The 25,164-nt window shown below is 35.9% G+C and overlaps 1 protein-coding gene across 1 annotated transcript in view; it reads left to right on the forward strand.

Moving 5' to 3' along the window:
• LOC150105451 (integrin alpha-PS2-like) overlaps window positions 1–25,164 on the forward strand; it is a 536,973-nt gene that overhangs the window by 261,332 nt on the left and 250,477 nt on the right. Inside the window, exon 13 of the mRNA XM_090394825.1 lies at window positions 19,055–19,148. Within this exon, the coding sequence (XP_090250951.1) occupies window positions 19,055–19,148 (94 nt within the window). The remainder of the gene's footprint in view (window positions 1–19,054; window positions 19,149–25,164) is intronic.

A 25,164-nucleotide genomic window follows, 5' to 3' on the forward strand; every position in this document is an offset into this window, starting at 1 on the left:
CTGTGGATTGAATTTGACAAATGGAAAGACATGCTGATGTATTGAACCTAAGCAAATTTAGAGTTAGATGCCTCAAGAATGCATTATTCAATGAGTGGAATTGCAGTCAGGGAAACTAGACCTGATGTGTGTGTGTGGGGGGGGGGGGGTTACATATAACATGTATTCAAGCATCTTTAAGATGAGTTAGTGTTAGAATGACAAAAAAATGCTGAAGATAGTCTCTCAATTGACAGAATTAAATTAAAACGGATAAAAGTAGTAGTTGCCTAATGTGCACGTTATATATATACACTAAGAATTGTCTGGAATAAGAGGGAGACATTTTTTTGGCATATGCAGATTTTCCAAAGGATAATTTTTGATATTAGTGGAGAAAAATTTTTTTCACAGTACATGTAAATTACAGAATAGAATGTTAAGGAATTATTATTATTATTATTATTGCACAGGCGTATCTGTGGAGTCCAAAGACATCGCAACAGACCCAAACTATCCACACAATCTATCATACCTCTCCTTGAAACTATTAATAGATAAAGCACTCCCAACTGACACTGGCAACCCATTTCACTCATTCACAACTCTCCAAGCAAAAAACCTAGTCCTCACTCCCCTTACTAACCACAACTTTATTCAACTTCCATAGATGACTCCTTGTTCTGGTCCATCCAGCCAAGTGCTGAAACATTTTCCCTGCATCACCCCTTTAAGCAACTTAAATGTTCCTATCATATCCACTCTTTTTTTCCTATCAAACCAGCTTCTACAATCCACACATCTTCAATCTATTCTCATAGGGAACATTCCACAGACCACTCACCATCTTGATCTCTCACCTCTTAATCCTCTCCACTGCTTTCTTCCTCATCCCCAAAAACCCAGGAGACCACACTTCAGCATAGTAATCCAGATGTGGACATATCAAGGAATTATAAAGGATAATAACAAGTTCATTATCTCTACTTGTTAATGTGTTCTTCAATGGCCAAGTAATCTTAGGGGCTACCTTAGCAACATGTTCTCTAAACTTTAGCTCTGTTTACAACCACTGCTAAATCTCTAGCTTCATCTATTACCTGGAGTAAAGCACCATCAATGTAATACACAGCTTGTAATATATTTATCTCAAAATGCATAACTTTACATTTTGCATCATTGAACTGACACCATTATATTTTGCCCATACTTGACAGCCTATTTAAATCGTCCTGCAAGTTCTCCACATCACCTTGATTAACTATTACTCTACCTAATTTCACATCATCATCAAACAACTGAATATTTCCTATATCATTTATATAAAAAATTAAACAGTGGTGGCCCCAGCACCAAACTTTGCAGCACAGCACGCCACTAGTCACCTGTTTTCACATCGATTATGCCCCTCCATGTACTACTTTTTTGATATTTGTCCAGCAGCTGTCCTCTTATCCACTTAACCAGTGTCATATCCATCCCCATTTGTTCTAATTTGCATAACAGAGTTCCATGTAGTAGTCTGTCAAATCTAGCACAATCATCATATAGCCATTTCCTTTATCCAACTCTATAATACTCTATATTACTCTATTATAAAAAAACAGTAAATTACTAAGGCATGACCAACCCCTCACAAAGCCATGTTGCCCCTCATGCAGTATCATATTTTTATCTACCCATTGTTGACTTTTCTTTGGAACTCTACCAAAGCTGAGAATTAGAGCATAGTCAGAGATATTGTCCGTTCCCTTTCACATTTTTGCAAAACCAAAGCTGATATCCCATCTAATCCCACAGCTGTGTTTACTTTGAGTTTCTGCAATATCCTAAGAACCTCCAATTCATCCACCTCTGTTTACACATTAGAGTCTGTCACATATGTTAAAGCAGCAACCTTGCTAGGATGATATACCTTTGCAAAGTGGTCACTCAGTAAGATAACTATTTTATTCACTTCTGTCAACTTGTGACCTTCATCAGTGATTAAGGTTAATCTTCCATAATCATTATTACTCCTACTTTTCAGATAACGACACAACTCTGGGATTTCCTTTGGCCTGCTCAGCTAGATTCTTCTCATAATCTGATTGTGATTTCCTTGCCATGCTTGGTCACCTTTCTCCTTATATACCCTCCACAGCATTTTTTCTTCTGCAGCTTGTGCTTGATGATATTACTCATCTAACTCCTACCTGATTAACCCTCCTTATCTTAGATATACAATTTACAATTGCTTCCTCTTGATGATCCTTAAGTATCTCTCATTCACAATCCTTACCTACAGTGCTTTATGCCATTGCACAGATTTAAGCTTTTTTTCTAAGTTTGTCATAATCACCTGTCTTGTAGTTCCACATATCTTGAAGTTTCCATCTTCTTTACAGAATATTTCTCATGTTGTACAGTCTCCCAAGTAAAGACCACTTTCAGCACTCTCACATCCCTAGTCCCCCTCCCTTGCATTCTGCCTCAAGTAATTATCTCTCAGTAGAAGTATAAATTCCATTTCCATCCTGCCATCTGATCTTTCTTACTTCCAGTCTTTATCTCCATAGTTGAAGTTCCCTATAATAATCACCCAATCTGTACTCATTATACTAATTGGGTGATGCATGTCTTCCAGTAAAACAAAATATACATACTATTTAAATTAAGGGGATATTAAAATCCCACATTGTTTTAAAACTGAATAAGAAACTCAAAGATTGGAATCAGATAGTTTCATGCCGAATATAGTAAACTATAAAAATTCGGCGATTACTAGCGTAAGCTAATACAAGTAGTCCTAGTACGTAGTACAATACCAGGCAACTCGTTGCAAAGGTGAGTAAAGTTCTGATCGCTGTTCTTGGTATTTTCCATAATGTAAAAACACATTTCCTAGGAAATGTATGCTGTTATTACATTATGGTAGGAGGTCACTACCCAGACTGGTTTCAGCCTTTTTTGAGGCTTCATCAGTGGGTAGCTAGACCAAATTAATACCAAAGGGTATAGTGAAAAGAACTTATATAATCTGCTATACGAGTTGTCCAAAAGGTGCACCCATTAAGTTGTTTAAATATAAAGAGTCAACAGGCTTCATTTCGGCGATATAAACACTATTTAAATTAAGAGGATATTAAATCCCACATTGTTTTAAAACCGAATAAGAAACTCAAAGATTGGAATCAGAGTTTCATGCCAAATATAGTAAACTATAAAAAATCGGCAATTACTAGCGTAAGCTAATGCAAGTAGTCGTAGTACAATACCGGGCAACTTGTTGCAAAGGTGAGTAAACTCTGATTCCAATCTTTGAGTTTCTTATGTGGTTTTAAAACAATGTGGGATTTAATATCCCCTTAATTTAAATAGTGTTTATATTGCCGAAATGAAGCCTGTTGGCTCTTTATATTTAAGCAACTTAATGGATGCACCTTTTCGACAACTAGTATAGCAGAGTATATAAGTTCTTTTCACTATACCCTGTGGTATTAATTTGGTCTAGCTACTCACTGATGAAGCCTCAAAAAAGGTTGAAACCGGTCTGGGTAGTGACCTCCTACCATAATGTAATAACAGCATACACTTCCTAGGAAATGCGTTTTTACATTATGAAAAATACCAAGAATAGTGATCAGAACTTTACTCACCTTTGCAATGAGTTGCTTGGTATTGTACTACGTACTAGGACTACTTGCATTAGCTTACGCTAGTAATCGTCGATTTTTTATAGTTTACTATATTCGGCATGAAACTCTCTGATTCCAATCTTTGAGTTTCTTATTCGGTTTTAAAACAATGTGGGATTTAATATCCCCTTAATTTAAATAGTGTTTATATCACCGAAATGAAGCCTATTAGCTCTTTATATTTAAGCAAAATATACATATTTTGATTTACTGGCATTAATCTCATGTCAGGCTACTTCAAATGAACAGCCACCCTCCTGCTTATCTCCTATTCATTTTGGCTGCAATTTGTCTGCTATCATCAGTACCTTTCTCCTATCCCATCTTTATCTTCCCTGAAAATACTAAACTCTGCACATTCTATCCCTGTAAGTACATCATCTGTTGTTAGCCAAGTCTCACTAATGCCTATAACCTTTGGTGAGGTTGCACTAACCAGTGCCTAGAACTCCTCCCTCTTGTTTCTAATACTTCTGGCATTAGTATATAACAACTGCAGCATCCCTTTAGTCCCCCACCCACCCACCTTTGCTTCCCAAATTGATTGCCCTATTCGATATTTTTGCTGGAGAGACTAGATTCTGTCCTTGGTCATTATCACACTCACTCGCCTTATGGATGCCTTCACACAAACTCACCTGTTTCCACCATAATTGCTTAGGTTTTCCTGAATTTGCACTTTAGCATGCTCATAAACAAAGCTCTCTTGACACCTAACACCAAAACCATTTAGATGCAGAACATCGGGATTGTATAAATCCTTCTTTCCGTCAAATACAGACCACAAATCCTACATTATTCTTTCTCCACAACCTACGTATAGACGCATTAGCCAGCAACACTCACCTCCTCGTGAGGGAGGAGGCTAGGGATGTGAGAATATTGAACTTGGTAATGGGATCACAAGAGCTACCCATAACACTGTGACCATGCTGCCTCTGATAGGTGAAAGTGATCATGTGGTCTTGCTTTTGGAGATTGTACAATATGAGGAATATTCTGTCAAGAAGGGTTATTGTGGAACTACAAGACTTAGGAAGCCTTGTAGTTCCACAAGGACAAGCTTAGGAAGACATTTATATCTGTGCCATGGCATAAAGTACTGCAGATTTAGGGTAGTGAATGGGAGGTAGGGTCATCTAGAGGAAACAGTAGTAAATTGTATATCTAAGGTAACAATGTGGAGTGTATATAAGGAGATAAGTATATAATGCTGTGGAGTGTATATAAGGAGAAAGGTGACCAGCATACCAAGGAAGTCAAAATCAGATTATGAGAAGAATCTAACTGAGCAGGCCAAAGGAAATCCCAGAGAGTTCTTTTGTTATGATAAGTAAGAGAAAGAATGAGCATGGAAGATTAATCTTAATGAGTGATGGTCATGCTGTGACAGAAGCAAATAAAATAGCTGAGTTACTGAGTGACCACTTTGCAAATGCATATTATCCTAGTGAGGCTGCATTAACATATGTGACAGACACTAATGCTGGGAAAGAGGTGGATGGTTGAAGGATTTTAGGATATTGCAGAATCTTAATGTAAATACAGCTGCTGGATTAGATGAGATATCAGCTCTGGTTTTGCAAGAATGTGTAACGGAACTGGCAATGCCTCTGACTAGGCAGTTTAATTCAAGTCTCTGTTCTGGTAGAGTTACAAGGGAGTGGAAAGAGAGCAAAATAATTCCCTTCCATAAGAGAGGTTCAAAAACTGCATTAGCAAATTATAGACCAATCACTTTCACAGGCTTGGTGGTAAAAGTACTGGAAAAATTGATCAAAAAGAGAATTCAAGAATGGGTGGATAAAAATATGGTACTGTAATGAGAGGCAACATGTCTTTATGAAGGGTTGGTGATGCCCTTAGTAATTTACTAACTTTTTATAACAGAGTAATAGCTGAGTTGGATAAAGGATATGGCTACATGATGATTCTGCTGGATTATGCAAAGGCATTTGACAGAATATCACATGGAAGACTGTTATGCAAATAAGAAGAAATGGGGGTGGATATGACACTGGTTATGTGGGTAAGAGGATGGCTGCTGGACAGATATGAAAAAGTGGTATGAAGGGACGAAAACAGGTAACTAGTGGTGTGTTCAGTGCTGGAACCATTACTGTTTAATTTGTATATAAATGGTATAGGAAATAACCTGAAAAGAAATATTCAGTTGTTTACTGATGATACAGAATTAGATAGTAATAATTAATCAAGGTGAGCTTGCAGGAAGATTTAAAAAGGCTTTCAAGTATATGCAAAAGATAATGGGTATCAGTTTAATGTGGGGAAATGTAAAGGTATGCATTTTGGGATAACTTGATTAGAAGCTGTGTATCACATTGAGGGAAATGTACTCCAAGACATAGATAAAATTATAGATTTAGGGGTGGGTAAACAGAGAGTTAGCGTTTAGAGGATATATTGCTGAGGTAGCCCGTAAGATTACTTGGCTATTGAAGAACACACTAACAATTGGAGATAAGGATGTTGTTATTCCCCCTTTATAAGGCCTTGATACTTCGACATCTGGATTACTGTGCTGAAGTCTGGTCTGCTGGGTTTCTTGGGGATGAGGAAGTGGTGGAGAAGATTCAGAGGCAAGCGATCAAGATGATGAGTGGTCTGTATTATGTTCCCTATGAGGATAGATTGTGGGTGTGTGGATTGTCAAAGTTGGTTGATAGGAGGAAAAGAGAAGGCATGATAGAAACATTTAAGTTGCTTAAAGAGTTTTTTAGGATTGATGTATGAGAAATGTTTCAGCACTTGGCTAGAGAGAGAGAGAGAGAGACCAGAGCAAGGGGATCTTCTATGGAAGTTGAATAAAGGTATGGTTAATAGGGGAGTGAAGACTAGATTTTTTCCTTGGAGAGTTGTGATTGAGAGGAATAGGTTGCCAGAGTCAGTGATTGCTTTTATGTTAGTGTTCAAGGAGAAGTATGATAATTTGTGTTAATCATTTTTGTCTCTCTCTCTCTCTCAATGTCTGCAGACTTCATGAAGGTGTCCTTACAATAATAATAATAACAATAATATAATTATTGATTACAGTTTATCTATAGCATAGTATCAATAATTATTTTTTAAGTTAACCACTCAGTCTAACCCAACAAAGATTGTTGGATTAAATTCCACTGTGGACATGGAAGTTTGTGATTATCTTTAGGGGACAATGTATTTTTTTATTTCAATGCAATTATCTTGGACCAGTGTGAGATCACTTCCTTGCTTAACGGAGGTGTAAAGTCACTCTGTCAGAGATTTACATTCTTTTCATTCATCTTTTTAATCAGTTTCTAAAACATTTCAGGATTATACAAAAAAATAAATAAATAAAATAATAGCAAATATAAAAAAATTTAAAGAGAACAATATAAAATAAAGCACATTAATAAAAATAAGTGAAATAAAAAAAACTCTTAGCCCTACAGTGCTGAAGTACTAGAGGATTACAACGTTTTCTGGGTGAGAGTTGCATAAAAAAAATTTAATTTCAAATTGTTTTCATTTAATAACTATTACTAGCATGTAGAAAATAAACTTTTTTTTAATACACATAGCTATATATCTAAAATGAAAACTAGAATCTAGTGAAAACAAAGTAGGAAAGAAACTACATAATTTCTTATTATGTGAACCTCCAAGGAGATATCACATAATAAGATAATGACTTATTAAGGCAGGACACTCTACTCAACTCTCAGTCTCAACCACTTAATCCACCAACTACACAAAACTTCTACTGTCATAGTTGTCTCTCCACAGCACCATCTATTGCTCATCACCTACTAGTATTTTTTGTCTGTAAATTTCCTGTGTTCTCAAGGCCAGTTTGCCTTTACACAGGATGAAAAACACTAGTTTCTGGGAGAAAAATCCTGCTACCTCTGTATGAGATTGGTTGACTTACCTTCAATTGAAAAAAAAAACTAACATAAAATTTCCTCGTGTTATGATGAGAATCAAACTTAGGCATTTCCAACGAAGGGCACGATGTATCGTTGTTCTTCCATTTGCACTATGGAGGCGCTTATCTCCAAGAAGATAATGAAAATCTAGATTCAAAATTACTGACATAGCTGTTTATCTCAGTTTCTTGTTTTTTTGTGCCAAAATAAATATAATGCAAAATATAAAAAAAAACAGTATAGGAGATTCAGAACTTACAAGCTACACTTACTGCAACAAATATCAGAATCATTAGAAGCTTGAAGAACTAAAGGCAGTACTGCAAAGAAATATAGTTTGGAATAAGATTTTTGGAATCAATTCATTAGTAATATTATCATCATCATTCAAGATCCCCATGCAGTCAAACACTCATCACAGGAGGTTCCTTTGTCACACACACACTCTCTCTCTCTCAGATACATTCGCTCTCAGACAATGCATTACAATCATTCACAACTCTACATGCAAAAAGCTTTTCCCATCCCCTTGCTCAAGCCCTCCTTATACAGCTTCCATAGATGACCTCTTGTTCTCTCCCATCTCCAACCATTTTATGAAAAACTTCGTGAAAGTTAATTCTATAACAACCCCTTACTAACTTGTGCACCTCTATTGTATCATTCCTCTTCTCATTCACTCCATCCATTCATTCATTGGACATCATCATTAGATGATGGTCACTTAGTTGCTTGATGTGCCAAACTAGTCCTTGCCATGTGGTCCTGTTGTATCTTTTTCTGGAAGCTTCAGCAGTCAGTGATTCTACACACCATCCATCCATTTCATTGAAAGTCTCCTTTCTTTTTCTCCAGGAACTTTACCTTCTCCTATTGTTTTAGAACGTCCTCCATTCCTTTCATTGTGTCCAAAGTGTCTCAACTTGCTTCTAACAGCATCGTTAAGGAACATCAAAGTTCTTGTGATCCTTGCTAGCACCCATCCATTGTCTGCTTTTCAATATATGATATCCACAACAGCACATCTCAAAGCATCAAATTTCAAAAGAAACTATCCTTTTCCTATTAGACTTCATTACGTTCAAGTCTCACATCAATAAGTCGCCATACCTAATCTTCTTCTTACATCTGCTGAACAGCAATTCTTCATGTTAATCATGGATCTGGTACTATTTGCTAGACTCTATAAATTGCATCTATTCAACTCTTCTTCATACTCAATTCCAGAGACCAGAAACTACCTCAATTAATTGTCTCTGGACTCTTTCCGATATCTCTTCATCCCTTTGAAAACTAGGTGATCAAATCTGTGCACAGTAGTCCACTGTGGCCTAATCAAGAGTTTATACAATTGAATCAGAATCTCCTTACTTCTAATAGTCAGTGTTCTCTGCTTCATTTCTAGAATTTGTTATGTTGCCCTCACAATTTTGGCAATTGTCCTCTAAAATTTCTCCTCTAAATTTTAGATCATTATCCACCATCATCCCAAGATCTTTTATTTTCTCCATCCCCAAGAATATATCCCAACCAAACATAAATTCTACATCCTGTTTGTTTTCCAAATTTTAAAACCTTACATTTTGCAACATTGAACTCACATCCCCATTTACTTGCCCAATCACTCAATTTATTCAAGTCTTCTTGCAAGGCCACAACATCTTCACTACTCTTTAAGGTTCGTCCCAACTTTGCATCATCTGCAAACAACTGAATATCTCCATCCAAATCTTCGCCAATATCATTAATATACAAGTTAAATAGTAATGGCCCCTAAAACAGACCCCTGAGGCACTCCACTAGTGACTTTCCTTTTCCTGGATATTGCACCCCCATACACAACTTGTTGATTACTTTCAAATAGCCAGTCTCCAATCCAATGCACTAATCGAATATCCAACCCCATCTGCTCTAGTTTGACTGTCAACTTATCATGAGGTACTCTATCAAAAGCTTTTGCAAAATCCAAGTATATTACTGTGTATCCTTCTCCTCTGTCCAAGGAAGCAGTCACTTTATTGTAATAAGTAAGTAGATTACTAAAACATGACCTCCCTTTAGCAAATCCATGCTGTCCATCAAAGATTATACCATTGTTGTCAACCCAACTCTGGATCCTAGTTCTCACAAGCTTCTCCAACAACTTAACCACAACACCTGACACAGAGATAGTCCTATAGTTTGATGCATGAGTTCGATCACCTCCTTTATATGAAGTGGCAAAATCTTGCCCTCCTTCCACTCTTTAGGAAACTTGACCAAGTGCAAGACTCGTATTAAAAAAATGTCAAGGCAGGTGTCAACTCCTTAGCACATTCCTTCAGAATACGCGGTGATATAGTATCAAGTCCCACAGCCTTATTTACATCTAGTTTACTCAACTCCCCCAAACACCTCTTGCTCACTTACAGTCAGTCTCTCCTTGCCATTATTAACTGTCGATGAAGTCATATTCACAACACTGAAATATATTTATGAACTGCTCATTAAGTATCTCCACCACACATTCTGCAACAACTGTCTTTTCCTCCAATCAATGTCATCCTTCCATAATCATTCTTTCTTTTGCTGGCTACATATCGAAAGAACTCCTTAGGAATCTTTTTGGCTTCATTAGCTAACTGCTGTTCATACCTCTCTTTAGCTACTCTCACCAACCAAATCACCCTCCTTGCCTGGTCGTTGTAGACCTCATGAAATTGGTTACTTCCACTTTTCTTATGATGCCTCCACAATGCCCTTTTTCTCTGTATCGCATGCTTAATCTCTTTATTCATCCGTCTCACACCTACCTTATTTAACCTTCTCGCCCTTGGAATACATTTAGACATTGCATTTACTAGATAGTTTTTGAAAATCAACCAAGCTGCATTGATCTTTTTTCCAGCTAACTCCTCATTCCATGCTACACACGCAAGCTGTCTCCTGAGCTCTTCATAATCATCCCCCTTGTAGTTCCACATGAGGATTAAGGGTCTTGGACCAAATCCAAGACCCTTAATCCTCGTGTACCCTCTGTTGCATACTGTCTGAGGTAGTTATTCCTCAAAAACTCAAGAAACTAATTTTCTTTACTTCCAGTTGCTATCTCTTCATTCCAGTCTATATTGCCATAATTAAATTCACCCATAATGATCACCCTTTTCTTATTTGCTTGGCTAATTTGACTATACATTTCACTATCACCACCATCCACATTACCTGGTCTATAACAACATCCCACCAAGTATTTTATTCTGTTCACCTCTATCTAACACCATACTGCCTCAAAACCACTGGCCCTATTTCCTCTTGCATCTCTACCTTGTATGGACATAACTCTTTCTCTATCATCAATATCCCCCCCTCAATAGCCCCCCTCCCTTTTTACCCCTTCTATCCTCACGAAACATATCATACCCTTCCATCTCTATTCCTGTCAAGATGTCTTCCTCATCTAACCATGTCTCACTTATTCCAACAATCTTTGGTTGAACAGATGCAATTAGTGCAACCATTTCATCTGCCTTGTTTCTTATACTTCTAGCATTGATATACAAACACAACAGCTCATTTCTGGATCTACAGCTAGTTCCACTGATACTACTTGCTCGATGTGATCTCTCCATGCTGGACTGGGGCCATTTCCCTTTCTGCTTATTTATTTTAGAACCCTTTTCATTTCCATCTGTTTCCTGTTGATTCCTGGTTATCCCATTTCTTTCCTTCCTACACATGCTCTCACCTCCTCTTGGAGCACCACCTTTCTCATGCTGTGTACCCCTGTCCACCCTGAGCCTCCCCGTTTCCCTGCTCCTCTTGCACACCCATTCTCTCATTTTCTATACTCATACCACTCACTTCCCCATTCATATCCACTTCTTCAATCTCTCCTGTCTTACACTCCTGCTCTTCCACATCACTCCCCTCCCAATCTGATTCATTCTCTCTATTCACTTCTCTACCTTCCAGCAGCAGTCTCTCCAAGCGACTCACACCATAACCACTCAAATGCAGTCCATCACTCCCATACAGCTCACTTCGTCCCTCAAACTCATTCCACACTTTAACAAACTGTACTCCCATCTCCTCGCACATTTCAGCCATAATATCATTCATAATCCTTGCTCTCTGCCTCATTTCACCACAGTCATACCTAGGCAATACACTGACTACCCTTCCTGTCACACTATTCTCTTTTATCTTACCAAGCAGCCTCCTGATATTCATTCTGACATGCTCTTTGTTCTCTCTCAAATCATTTGTACCAATTAATACTATTAACTCTTTTGCTCATTCCCGCCTGATATCCAATGCCTCAATCACTCTACTCATTTTACCGCCTGGAAAACATACCTTGTGCATTTTATCCTCTAGCACACCTTTAATCATGGAGTCGCCATACAACGCCACTCACTCAGCTTTCGTTAACTCTTTCATGCTATCATGATTTATTTTAATAGTTTTGACCTGAATCTCTTAATTTCATTCCGCTTCCATTTCATTTCTTGCCTTATCCAATCCAGTTCACTTTCCGAATCTCGCGAGACATTCTCTCTATCATTAAATCTTTCTAACACTCTAATTTTCAACCCCCTCTTCTCACTTTCCTTCTCATTCAACCTTCTTTGTTTCTGTACTTTCGGTCCAACATACGTCCAACTTTCACTGTCATTCTTCTCACTTTCACTCTCATTTATCTTTCTTTGTTTCCATACTTTCGGACTAACATGCGTCCAACTTTCGCTATCATTCTTCTTACTTTTACTCTCATTTATCTTTCTTTGTTTCAGTACTTTCAGTCCAACTTTCTCCATCATTCATTCTTTTTTCGCTATCATTTATTCTTTTGATTTTTTTCACTTGCGATTTCTGCATCACACCATTTCTAGTTTCATTCGTTTTCTCAATTTCGTTTCTTTCTGCCACTCTTGCCTCACTTCCGTCCCTTTTAACATCCATCACGGTTTTCAAATCGCTCTTTTTCTATTTTCCTGATTTTTTAACATTTTTTCGCCTGCCTTCTCACCATCCTTCTCTTTCAAAGGTGCACTCGCGACACAATCGTTACTAACACTTTCTGTCATCAATTTCATATTTGCATTCATCAGTTCCTCATTCAGGTCACACTTTGCACACACCCTTTTTCCGTCCGTGCTAAACATCCACAAATCATTTATGTAATCGAAGGAATACATATAACAGACATCACACTGAACAAAACGAGTGAAATCTAAATTAAAATCATGGAATGACAATGCCACTGCTATTTTTTTTTTTTTTCTCCCTGCAGGTTACTAGGTCTAATAATAACGATTTCGTAATTAAGTTTAGGCAAGAAAAATCCCCCACAATAATAATTCCGGTAGCGCACAATGTTTACAGCTGCTCTTACTCAAACAATTATGCATATATACTTAATTATTCCTAGAATAACTTATCTCAATCAGGAGCTCTTCTTATACACGTCCACTGCACTTGGCTCGCTAGCCCCTCTTCCGATTTATAGTATAACCAAGTGATAAACTTTTGAATATGTTCTGTTTGTAATCAGTATTCCATTTTCATCTTTTACACCTGTCATATAAAGATTATCTGCATTATCAAGAAGTTTTATCTTGTTTTCTTATACTGTTGTTATTTCCTATTGCTATTTCTATCATTTTTGTATTGAAATGTCATATCCTCTCTTATCTTTTTCCTGATTGTTTTGTAAAGTTCAATATATTTATATATTTTGTTTCTTACACCATATCTGTTATGTTTCTTCTCTTTTTTATTAGGTTTTTTCTTACACCATATCTGTTATGTTTCTTCTCTTTTTTATTAGGTTTTTTCTTACACCATATCTGTTATGTTTCTTCTCTTTTTTATTAGGTTTTTGGTTTTCTTTATTAATTTGTTTGTTTTTGCTCTTTTTGAATCCCCAGAGAAACAACTGAAGATCCTCATTAAAATTTCTGCAATATCATTAACATAAAGGTTAAACAGCAGTGGCCCTGAAGCACACCACTAGTGACTTTCCTTTTCTGGGATATTGCTCCCCCCATAGACATCTTATTGATATCTATCAGATAGCCAGTCTCCAATTCATTGCACTAGTCTGATATCCAACCCCCACCTGCTCTAGTTTGATCAATGTGTGGTAATCTGTCAAAATCGTATGCAAAATCTAAGTATACTTAGATTTTGCACACGATTTTGATCTGTGTATCCATTTCCATTGTCCAGTGCAGCTGTTACTTTATTGTATGAAAATTATTTATGTGGATATAAAACATCACTTATAAATTAGTGAAATATTTGAATAAATCGGAAAAAATGCAGCAGGATTTTCAGAATGGAAAATATCTTAAAAGAAGAATGGACACATCATCACAACAGCTTGATATGAGCCAACATTTAGTGAAGAATAATTAGCAACTGAATATGTGTATGATACAGGAATAGATTTATTGCTGATTGTCAGATTGAATGAACCTTTATCTTTAAAAAAAAAAAAAAATAAAGGTACATATGGAATTAAATTAATTAAATACAGTTATATTAAAGTCGATGATTGAGCCTATTAAATGTTTGACCTACCTGTAGTATACTTGATGAATGAAAAATGCTACAATAAAATATAAATGTTGGAGTTTTTATGCTTTCATGTCTTGTTAATCTTCGACATAAGTGTTGAAATATTGAAGTCTTCATGCCTTCCATCTCATGGAAGGCATGAAGTCTCAGTTCAGCAGGATGAATGAATGAAGAGATTAAGAGACTAGAGAGCTTTGTTAGTACAAGAGAGCAAAAGTAGGTGGGGGGGGGGCAGAAAAAAATCTAATTCTCTCTTCCACTCCCAGATAGTGAATAATTATTTACTTGAAATTAACAAGGTACCAGTAATGAGAGAGAGAATGGGAGAGACAGGGAAAGATGGGAAATTGGAGAAAGTTAAGAGACTGTGGGAGCAGGGGATAGCAAGATGAGAAGAAGGAAGGAAGGAAAGAAGAGTGATTGGCAGCAGAAAAGGTCAGGGATGCCAGCGAGACAAGAATGAATGAAGCTGTTAAGAGTATCATGTATGGAGATTTAATGATTTGGAGGTGTGCAGAGCAGAGTGCCACAGTAATGCTTGCCAGGAATAATGATAGTTTGGTAATGGCTAACCAGTTCATTGCCAGTCATTTTTTATTTTATTTTATTTTTTTTTTTGCAAGGGTACTTGATAGGGTGCCACATGACAAGTTGGTTTTTAGTTACAACATATGAGTTTAGATATCATGTTAGTAGATTAAATTGGTAACTGGTGCTTTCTGATAGATATCAGAGAGGAGCAGTATCAGGGAGTAGGAAGGCTACATGTAGAGTTCCACAGGTTTCAATACTTGGACCATGACTGTGTAATCTTTATTGAACTCCACTTGTAACCTTCATACACCCTGTGATGAAACTGCCTTGTGTTAGTTTCTAAGTCTGTTGAAATTATCCATTTTATAATTCCACATTAATTTCTTTCTCCTTGAAACGTCTTCATATCATTCTCTGAGTCATGGTTATTCTCAGCACCAAGGATGCCACCCTATATTATCATCTACAATTAAATTTCCTCTAGAATTCAAGAATAATTAACTCAATAAAAATAAATAAATATCCTTTACTGGTAAATATTACACAAAATTAAAAGGATTTATAAAATAATTACAGTAATAACTGCATTGATAATGATTACTTATTATATCTCTCATCATATAATTAGCACAGAGCATCTTCACTGTACCACTTTATGTGTGAAATAAATCTGTAAAATTAGCTTTTCAATGGTCCCATGAGAATTAGTGTTATTCCAGTAGACACTTATGCCTATTTGCATAGATAGGTGGAAGAGTAACGTTTAATCACAAGCAGTATTGCATCTGTCACTTGTAATACATCTGTGAAGTGACTTACTTGCCTTTCTCTGTATATATATAAAAAAATTTCATTGTTTGGTGTGAGACTACCACCCCATTTATTGGAGGTCTGAAGCGGTTTGAAAAAGTTCTGTGCTTGGTCTCTGGAGTAAGGTTTCTGGACATATATAAAAATATGTAAGTATATATATGTGTGTGTGATCATAGGCTTTTACTAGATTGTTGCGATACATTTTAAAACATAGATATTAATAACTTAAAATACTGAGATAACTTATAAAGATTTTAATGAGAATAATGCAAACTAGTTTCGGCTTATAACAGCCTTCCTCAGGTATTCATAAAGGAAAAGAATAGTAATAAACATTGAAGTATCTAAAACAACTGGAAATCACAGGTAAAAATTGCCACATGTAATTGATACATAAAAAACATTTTTTCAAGTTGTCCTAACAGCCTTGCCTTTGTCTTTTGCAAGTGTGCATGCAGGCTCACATGAACGCCAATATTGAATAACTGCAGCATGGCGATTTGGGATGTTATTACTCAAATTGTTGTTTTAAGTGGACAGGGTTCAGCAGGATTTCCCTTGATTCTGCAATTTTTCTCTCAAACTCATCATCATAGCAAAAAATATTTTCTGATCTATCCCAGCAAACGGAGTTGCTTTGTTGATTTTCATTAGGATTATTTGAAAAAAGAACATGACTGGATAACGCAGTTGCATGAGATCTTTTGTAAGAGATGTCTCTCTTATGCTCTTCTATACATTTTTCAATAGATTTGTTAGTTTGTCCAAAATAAGGGATATTGCAATCGCACCATAATTTATATACACCTGGATATTTTAGGTAGTGATGAGTAGGTTTTGGATGGCTGATTAGAAAACGGATTTTAGGAAGTGTGGTGAAGAACGTCCTAATATTATATTTTTTAAGGGCTTTAGCTCATTTTTTAAAGACTGTGCTAATGTATGGAATGGAGATGCTACCTTTAAAAGTAATAGTTTCTGTTGTGCACTGCCTAGGAGGATCCAGAAGAAATTTCTTAATCGTTTTTTCAGAGTATCCATTTTGTTTAAAGATAACAGTGAGGTGAGGTGATTTATTTATTTTTGTAGTTCATCTGGTTCATTCAAGAGAGAGCGTGCTCTGTGTCCTAAGGTAGATATAGTTCCGAGTTTTTGTGGTGGAAAATGATGAGAAAGATTATGCAGATATCTATTGGTATGAGTAGGTTTTCTGTATATAGAGATTTTTAATCTTTCAGAGCATCGTGTAAGCATGACATCCAGGAAAGCTAAGGAGTTATTATTTTCTAGATCAGCAGTAAATTTTATATTAGGATGCTGGATGTTTAGATGATGAAGAAATTCTGTGAGAGATGTGTGCCCGTGATTCCAAGTAATGAATATATCATCAACATATCATTTCCAAACTTTTGGTTTAAATGAGAAGGAAGATATGGCTTTCGTTTCAAAATCTTCAAGGAAGATGTTAGCTAGAACTGGGGACAAAGGATTGCCCATTGCCAGGCCTTGTTTTTGTTGGTAAACTGAGTCCTGATATCTGAAGTAACCAGAATGAATGCAATGTTTTAATAAAGCAAACATTTTTTGGATAATTTGTCCTTTAGTGATGTAAGTACCTCATCTGTAGGAACGTTAGTAAATAAAAATAATGTCAAAACTTGCTAGAATGTCAATTTCATTGATGGGAATATCTTTTATATGAGAAACAAAATCTGTGGTGCCTTTGATGAAAGACGAAGATTTATTGGAGAAACACTTGACGTACTTTGCTAGATATTTGGAAAGTTTACATGTAGGCGAGTCAATTCCTTCTACAATTGGGCAAAGAGGGATGTTTTCTTTATGAATTTTGGGAACTCCATAGATGCGTGGGATAAGAGGATGTAGAGAGCGTAAAGAGAAGCGAACATTATGAGGAAGTTCACTTGTAGTTTTTAACAAGTTGTTTGTACGGTGTTGTAATTCACTTGTAGGATCTTCCTGAAGAATTGAACATGTCAAATTATCTTCACGTAATTGAAGCATTTTGTTGTGGTAATCTTCAGAATTGAGGATGACCGTGGAATTGCCTTTATCCGCAGGTAAAATAATAATGTTACTGTTCTGTTTTAGATTTTTCAGGGCTTGTCTTTCAGCCAGAGAAATATTATCTGTTGGAGGTTTAGCATTATTGATAATGAAAATCGATTCAATACGAAGAAGTTTCGCCAAATGATTAGGAATGAGTGAACTTGCTTTTTCTATTTTTGTAAGAAGAGATTCTTTAGGGATAAATTTTGGTGAGGGAATGAAATTGGGACCTTTGCTAAGAATATCCGTTTCCGCATTCGTTAAAATATGAGAAGATTTGTTCACTACAACTTTTACAGGATTAATATGGACTTCACTATGACCAGATCTGTTTTGTATCCTTTTTAGATTATTAAATTTCCTGATAAGAGTATATTTATTCTTGTTTTGTATTCGTGTGGCTTGTGCTTCACTGTTAATGATAAAATCATGCAAGTTAACATTATCCATAATTTCTTCAAGTTTTTGAATTTTTTGTGTCTGAAATTCTTTTGCTGAGTAGATCCATCATAGCTTCATGATAAATTCTTTTAGTGCGTTCCGTTGTTATCTTTTCTTGAAAAGAGATGAAATTGGGAAAAACTGTATGGAATTTACAATGTTTGAGGAAAACTAACCTGTTTATTTTCAATCCTATTTTCTTCAATGTTTTTTTAAAATTCCTTTGTATGTTAATTTGAGATGCCTCATCATTAGGCTATAGATGTGATCATAGACTTTTACTCGGTTGTTGTGATACATTTTAAAACATAGATTTAATGACTTAAAAAACCGAGATAACTTATAAAGATTTTAATGAGAATAATACAACTAGTTTCGTCTTATAACAGCCTTCCTCAGGTATTCATAAAGGAAAAGAATAGTAATAAACATTGAAGTATCTAAAACAACTGGAAATTACGTCATGCCATTGTTTATTGCAAGTGTGCATGCAGATGTTATTCACTATTGGCATTTACGTGAGCCTGCATGCACATTTGCAATAAACAATGGCACGTCTGTTAGAACAACTTGAAAAAATACGTTTTTTATGTATCAATTATGTGTGGCAATTTTTACCCGTAATTTCCAGTTGTTTTAGATACTTCAATGTTTATTACTATTCTTTTCCTTTATGAATACCTGAGGAAGGCTGTTATAAGCCGAAACTAGTTGTATTATTCTCATTAAAATCTTTATAAGTTATCTCGGTTTTTTAAGTCATTAAATCTATGTTTTAAAAAAAATATATATATAGCTCTTATAAGCTCAAAAATTTAATGACAAAAAAAAACCAAAATCAAATTCTCTCTCTCTCTTCTGCTCCCATATAGTGAATAAATATATGCTTGAAATTAACAAGGTACCAGTAATCAGATAAATGGAAAGTTTGAGGTACATGATGATGCTCATATCATTAGTGTTGTGCTTATTTATTAAGGTACATGCTGATCTAGCTAATCCTGTATAAAATTTGGATTAAGTTTTATGATGTAATTTTTTTTTATTCATTTATTTATTTATTTTTAGGTAATAAGTGTAGATGATGTTCGTGACACGAAAATTGACACTTTTGGATTTTCCCTTGCTGGAGGATTAGATCTGGATGGTAATCAATATCCAGGTGATGTGTATATATAATATGTATATGTGTGTGTGTGTGTTCACGTGAGCAAATATTTAACTTATTTGATGTTTTTACTGCTCTTCTTCAACTTACCTGTCCATTAGAACAAAATGAGTCCCCTGATTAGGGGTCATGAGAAGTAATGCAGCTGGCATGTCACTCTTCAGCTACATCCCCTACTTGAAACTGATGATCACTTCCAATTTCAAATCCTCCCCAATATACTCCTGTATCCTGAATCAGCATGAAGATATCAATTGTACACCAATGACGTAGTCCATGAGGCTTTTCTTATTTCTTGTCTTTTCTCCACATGAAGTTGTTTACATATTTATTTTGAAACATTGTGTTAATGACTACAGCAGAAATCCAGCAAATACTTAGCTGTTGCATTTTGGAGTGCAGAAATATAAGACGGTGTACTTTACCGATGGTGCCGTATTGTAGGAAGTGGATGAGATTAGGGATCTGGGAGTGATGGTTGACAGTAGACTGAAGTTTAGAGGGCATACTGTTGCAAAGGCTGCACATCATAGTGCTGCTATGATAAAAAATACTCTAACATGTAGGGATAAGGAAGTGGTTGTGCCATTATGTAAGGTACTGGACAGACCACACTTGGACTATTGTGCTCAGATCTGGCCACCTGGTTTTTAATGTAATGTGGAGACATTGGAGAGGGCCCATACACGAGTGACTAAGACAATATCAGGAGTTTGTAATGCTGGCTATGGAGAGAGGTTGGAGAAATGTGGATTGCAGAGTTTGGTGGATAGGAGGAAAAGAGGCGAGTGATATGGTAAAGACGGTTAAGTTAGTGAGAGGATTTTATCAGATTAATTCAGAGGGGATTATAAAAAGAGTAGAAGGTGAGAAGAGTATGATGTTTCCAACAAGTAGAAGGTGTGAGGAGTAGATTTTTTATGTGGAGAATTGTCAGTAAATAGAATGCATTACCAGAATGTGTTGGTAATGCAAGGAGTGTTAAGGATTTTAAGATTCCATATGATAAACATGTTGAGAGTTGGGTGAATCTCCCACAATGAGTCTGGAGACTCCATGGAGATTGTAATAATAATTAGTGTTGCTCTTTTTTCAAAATTTCCCTAAAATATTTCTGTGTGTCTTGTGGGATTGGCTTGCTACTCTGCTCTTTTATCTCCAACAAGTACCACATTTTCCATTTTGCTTTATGTCGGCATCCTGCTTTCAAAGAATGTGACTCAAAGAATTCCCACACTTCTTCCTTAGAGAAACTTCTGTGGAACTATAGGCACAATGCTATTTATACTCCTTCTTTTCCTTGATCATTATTGCCCGAATATAACATTCTATACTTATTATTTAGTGAGATGTGTTTCTTCTTTGTTTCAGTCATGCCAGTTGTGTCCACATGGTACTTTTCCCAATTCTTCTGCAAGCTTGATTTCCTTTCCGTTACTACTCCTTATAATGATTTTTGCCATCTTCATTTCTTCTAACATTGGATTTGTTCTTCTATCTAGGTATCGAATTTGAGTCTGTTTCATTAGCCAACTTTTCAATTTTGTCCTGGTTACCTGATGAAAAGGTGGGGGGGGGAGGTTAAATGGGTGATGTCTCAGCCAGTATGAAATCTCATGCTAGATTTCTGGTTTAAGCTTATAGAGAGTAAAATTTGATCCACTAAGTCCCAAATTGCTATCCAATTTTCATTCATTCAGTACCCATTGAATATCTGCTTAAAGAGTGCACCACACGAAAGTGAGGAATGGACATCGGGTGATGTCCATTCCTCACCTTGAAGCCCCAGTCGGTTATCTGCATTTCTGAATGGCAATGTGGAGGTATCCACCCAGTTATTTGGCTTTGACCTTTAAGCGACCCCTTTGCAAATACAGTGATGAAAAAACATAAAAATTAAATTTCTGTTAACGTAGAATATACTTTACAGGATGATGTTTCCAACAAGAAATTGTTTTTTTGGGAAAAAATGAAGATGAAGAGTAAAAAATAGACTTACAGTTCATTTTGGCCTACAAAATTTTGGGATATATTACAAAGTATGACAGACAGATTTTTTTAAGAAAGCTCTTATGTATGGAAGGATGAATATTCAAAAGGGGCTGAAAATATATTAAATTATTTAAAACCTCTGAGATTTATAGTTGAATGAACTCTGCTAACAACGGAATGAATTTTTAGATTCCTATTTTGTAATTTGGAAAAACAGAATTCTGATTTAAGTGCAATGCTTTTGAAATAAATCTTTGTCATTTTTTAGATATAGAGATAATCTTATGACTTATTGTTTAAACGAGGTTATTGATGATTTTTGTATTACAGAAGATAAAAGTGAAATTACACAGTGAGATTGATAATGATAAAATTTTCTAAGAATAGTGTGCTTCAGTAGACGTTTGAAACAGAAAATAATATGAACAAAGAAATGGGAAATTGTGATCTTGAAATTTAGAAGCAAATTAGAAAACACAGGTAATTAGAGATATATTCATTTTGAATACCCAATCAGAGACAGTTCGATTAAAGTATTTTCATCATTAAAAGGTGAAATGAATTTATATGAATCAATGTATACTGGCATAAAAGCTAGAAATTTGCTTTGCTAGATGTGCTATTAAAAACTAGACAGTGTTGTTGGTGACTGAACAGAAATCCAGGCTTTCTGAGTGAACATTTAAGACTTTTTTTTTTTTTTTTAAATTGTATTTTAAGAATGAATGGTGAGTATATACGTGTTTATTTTATTTTTACATCAGACTCAGTATTTTTTTCAACAAATATATAATATCACCTGTCTGTACATTGTTCCAACATAATACATGAATATAATATGTATGTACATTTTTTCAAACATTGAACTCGCTCTGCATACCCAACACCTTGACTAATTTGCATAAACCTCATTGTAGATGTGCCTCTATTATATTGTGTCAGCAGACTTACTATGTTTATAGCTCATCATTCTCTTTTTGCTGCTTTCAGTAACTTTTTCATCCTCTTCCTCATGACTTACTTATCTCCATTCAAAGTTTATACCCAACAGACAATCCACTATTTCATTATGCTCTCATCAAACTCTTCCTCTTTTGCATGGAATATTGTATAAAATTCTGTCCTTACTTTCCTTTCTTGCTTAGTTGAGTGTGGAAGAATGATTTGTGTGTCATCAGTAGTTAAGATCTTGGAGAAAGTAGTGAGGGACCGTATACAGCATTGAGCAGATGAGGGTAATGTTATCTGTGAGAGTCAACATGGATTTGTGAAAGGGCACTCTTGTTTTAGCAATATGCTAGCCTTTTATAATAAAGTTACAAGAACATTAGGTGAGGGAAAGGCATATAGTGTAATTTTCTTAAACTTAGCGAAGGCATTTGACAGAGTGCCACATGATAACCTGATATATAAGTTGCAGCACATGGGTCAACTGGATTCAGGATTGGCTGTCTGATAGGTATCAGAGAGTTATGTATGGTGGAGCAGTTTCAAGGAGGCAGAGGGTTACAAGTGGGGTCCCACAGGGCTCATTACTAGGACCTATATTGTTTAACCTTTATATCAATGATTGCCAGTGGATTGCAAGGGGATATTCAGTTGTTTGCAGATGACGCGAAACTGGGAAGGATTATTAGTAATAGTGTAGATGTGGTAGCCCTGCAAGAGGATTTGAATAAGCTAGATAGATGGGCAAATGAATGGGGGTGTCAATTTAATGCAGCAAACTGTAAGGTCTTGAGGTTTGGGAAACATCAATGGGATGCTGCATACTCAATGGAGGAGTTATACTGGAAGAAGTTGGGGAGACAAGAGATCTGGGATTGATGATTGATAGAAACCTGAAGTTTAGGGGACATATTGCAAAGGTGGTGAAGGTAACACAGAGAATTGCTGCAATTATGAGAAGGACACTGACCTGCAGAGATAAGAGGGTTATCATTCCGTTGTATAAGTCTCTGATCAGACCGCACTTGGACTATTGTTCTCAGATTTGGTCCCCAGGATTTGAAGGGGATAAATTAACTGTGGAAAAGATACAAAGATGCGTGACAAAGATGGTCTCAGGACTGTACAAGGATAGTTATGAGAATTGGCTGAGGGAATGTGGACTGCAGAGTTTGGCAGATAGAAGGAGAGGTGATATGATTGAGACTTTTAAACTGTTGAGAGGTTGTTACAGGGTTGACACTGGGGAGTTCTTTCGCTTGGTTGAACAGCAGGAAGGAGTGATGACAAGTGGCCATCCCTGGAAGTTACGAAAGGAAACTGTGAGCAAGAGGGTGAGGAGTGGTTTCTTTGCGTGGAGGGAGGTTGAACCGTGGAATGCATTGCCTGATGGAGTGGTGAGAGCGAGAATGGTCAATGAGTTTAAGGAGTGGTATGATAGACTGTGTTTCTCAAGGGGGACCTCCCCTCGATGCGTCTTGACAGACTTTATGTTCTTAGGAAGCACCTCCCACGATGAGTCTTTTGACTCCATGGAGGCCTGAATAATAATGATAATAATAATAATTTCTTTCTCTTTTCTCTCTCATCTTCTTTGTTTCTTTTCTCCGCTGTACCACTCTCCAGATGTCTGCATTCTTTCAAGCTTGCATTTCTTTCTATGAAGGATATCACACAAGCACACTCTCTTATTACTTTGAACTTTTTGTTCTTCGCATAATCCATATTATCATTCTTATGCTTATTAACTTTCTCTCTCATTTTCATACCTATTTCCTGCTTTGTGCACCTCTTCACTCTCCCACTTGCAAGCCAGCATGTATTTCTTGTACTCTCTCAAACACTTCCCTCACTTTCTCATTAGAATCTATTCACTCTTGGTAAAGAATACATTTCATAGCTGCTACATTGCATGAAATCTCTCATCCTGAACTCTTTGATCTAGAAGGACTTGGACACTATTATTCTAATAGTGTCCAAGTCCAATTTAAGCTATTGCTTAATACAAACATATAAGCAGTATCACTAGATTATATATATATATATATATATATATATATATATATAAGACAGCTCTAATTATATTGACTTCTACCAGGTGACATCTATTAAGGATGAATGATATATGCCTTTTCCTTAGGAGCACTCTTGGAAGCTCCTGTAGAGAAGACATAATGTTGAAATACGTTTTCAGTGAGAAAGAGTCATCAGTTAACCAAATTGTCCTCTTACAGATAACATCAAGAATTGTGCCATACCTCAAATATGAAACAGTATTCTGCTGTGGATTTCTATGGTGTTAGCAGCTGGAGAGTAAAAAGTAATGTCTTGAGCAAAAATTTAATAATATACAGATTCTCTCTCGGTGCTTATTTGAAGATAAGGAATAATTCCTGAAATAAGTTACTAATGTGAAATGTGAAGCATTGAAGTTGACTAACATGTTTGATCTATTATAAGTGCATCGTGAGATACTTGTCTCCTACCTAGCTAACTGTTCCATTTAAGTTGGTTTGTTAGTCTTATCTTAACCTCTTTAATTTCCGTTATACTTGGTTAGTTGTTGATTGATGCTCATCATATAATATAAATTTCATATAAAGAAATTTATATTATACTGCACCACCCTATACTCAGATTAGTCTAAATAATATAGAGGAATTAGTCATCAACTATACTTATATTATCTCTTTATGTTCAGGCTGAGGCTATTACTAGTATTTAAGGCTTCCGCAAAGGTCCGAATAATTTTATGAGCGGTGGTGCAATGTAAGAAAATCAGGCAAACACCAAGTTTAACTCAACAAAAGAAAACATTTAATGTGGAAAAGTACAATATATACATTGAAGTATAACTATCTGCAAAAGGTTATCCAGTTAAGATATAAGAATTCACATTCATACATTAATAACTTCTCAATTAGGTTTGAGATCATGACTAATATTAACAATTGTTAATTCACAAAGCATTAGTATTTCTCTGACATATTTCCCTCTAACCAACTGGATGAATCACATCATAAATATATTAGCTCAGTTTAAAGTATTTAGAATAATTACAATCCATAAA

Source organism: Typopeltis vanoorti, chromosome 6, assembly GCF_054136105.1.
Source record: "Typopeltis vanoorti isolate ZY-2024b chromosome 6, IOZ_Tvanoo_1.0, whole genome shotgun sequence".
NCBI classification, from domain to species: domain Eukaryota; kingdom Metazoa; phylum Arthropoda; class Arachnida; order Uropygi; family Thelyphonidae; genus Typopeltis; species Typopeltis vanoorti.